Raw genomic sequence first — 1,455 nt, 5'->3', positions numbered from 1 at the left:
CCCACTCCCCCTGCGGTGAGGAATAAATTACATCGCTGCCACCAGATGAGTTTGGGACCTTGTTTGTGTGACAGGTGATTCCCCCTCCCAGCCCCCTGTCCTTTCTGGTATTGATTGGACTTGCAAAAATACAAAAATAAGAGGAGTGGGTGGCAAGAAGAAGACAATGAGTCACAGCCTTTGTTGAGACACTCGCACCGAAATCACAAGAGATGCGTTTTTCCAAATGACTCGAGCTGTGTGCTGCCACAGGGGTGGCAGGGAGCAGGGGACAGGCTTTTTGCTTCGTGACAAGAGCCGGCCCTATGGGCGCTGCTCCCATTATCAATAAGCTGCAAGTTTCATGTCTGTTCTTATTCCAAGGGAGGGGGCAAGAGCCCGTGAGGCACCACGGAAATGGCTGTTGCAGAGGACGTGTTCCTGCCCGCCAACCTCACCTACAGCAACCAGAGCAGCTGCAACGTGCACAACCACCAGTTCTCCGCCAAAGTCACCTTCTCCCTCTTCTACACCGCCCTGCTGGTGTTTGGCGCCTGCGGGAACATCCTGGCCCTCTGCATCACCTTCCAGCGCAGGAAAAAGAAACTCAACTCCACTGACCTCTACCTGGTGAACTTGGCCCTCTCCGATGCCCTCTTTACCCTGGCATTGCCAGGCAGGATTGCCTACTACATCCTGGAGTTTGACTGGCCCTTCGGAGACTGGTTCTGCCGGGCCACAGCCTTCATTTTCTACATGAACACCTATGTGGGCATCTATTTCATGACCTGCATAAGTGTGGACCGCTACATCGCCGTGGTGCGCACCAGGCACCCCAGCAGGATCCGGAAGATGAGCCGTGCCAGGGGAGTCTGTGTCCTCATCTGGTCCTTGGTGTTCCTGCAGACAGCGCCACTGCTTCTGCGGCCCATGACACGGAGGATGGGGGACAAGCTGACGTGCATGGAGTACTTCAACTTCGAGGAGATTCCCAAGCTGCCCTACCTGCTCCTGGGGGCCTGCGTACTCGGCTTCTTCCTGCCTGTGGGCATCATCTTGGTGTGCTACGTGAGGATCAACCTCAAGCTCTGCCAGACAGCCAAGGAGAACCCGCTGACGGTGAAGAACGGGCATCACCGCCGGGCCTTCACTGTCATACTGGTGGTGCTGCTGGCCGTCCTGCTCTGCTTCAGTCCCTACCACCTCAACATCGTCCAGTTCATGGTCAGGAAGATCCTCTACCATCCATCCTGCCGTGAGCAGCAAGCCTTCAAGATGTCCCTGCAAGTCACTGTGGCATTCATGAACCTCAACTGCTGCATCGACCCCATCATCTACTTCTTTGCTTTTCGGGGCTACAAGCGGAGGCTGCTCCGCATCTTCAGGAACAGCGGCTCAATGGCCACCTCCTCCACTGCCAAGACCCCCTCTGACAGCAACAGCAACAGCCAGCCACATGGCTCCATCTCTGTCTAG

The 1,455-nt window shown here is 56.0% G+C and overlaps 1 protein-coding gene across 1 annotated transcript; it reads left to right on the top strand.

The window, feature by feature from the left end:
• Nucleotides 1-396: 396 nt before the first annotated feature.
• Nucleotides 397-1,455, top strand: LOC113483810 (G-protein coupled receptor 183-like). The gene has a single exon (XM_026855699.1). The coding sequence runs from the start codon at nucleotides 397-399 to the stop codon at nucleotides 1,453-1,455; it is 1,059 nt and encodes a 352-aa protein (XP_026711500.1).

The sequence above is a fragment of the Athene cunicularia genome (genome assembly GCF_003259725.1).
Source record: "Athene cunicularia isolate RWA chromosome 1 unlocalized genomic scaffold, athCun1 chr1_part1, whole genome shotgun sequence".
NCBI lineage: Eukaryota > Metazoa > Chordata > Aves > Strigiformes > Strigidae > Athene > Athene cunicularia.
This window is presented reverse-complemented; position numbering and strand designations above follow the sequence as displayed.

Excerpts from the sequence above, each read along its gene's own strand:
- LOC113483810 (XM_026855699.1), top strand. The coding sequence starts at position 397 with ATGGCTGTTGCAGAGGACGTGTTCCTGCCCGCCAACCTCACCTACAGC.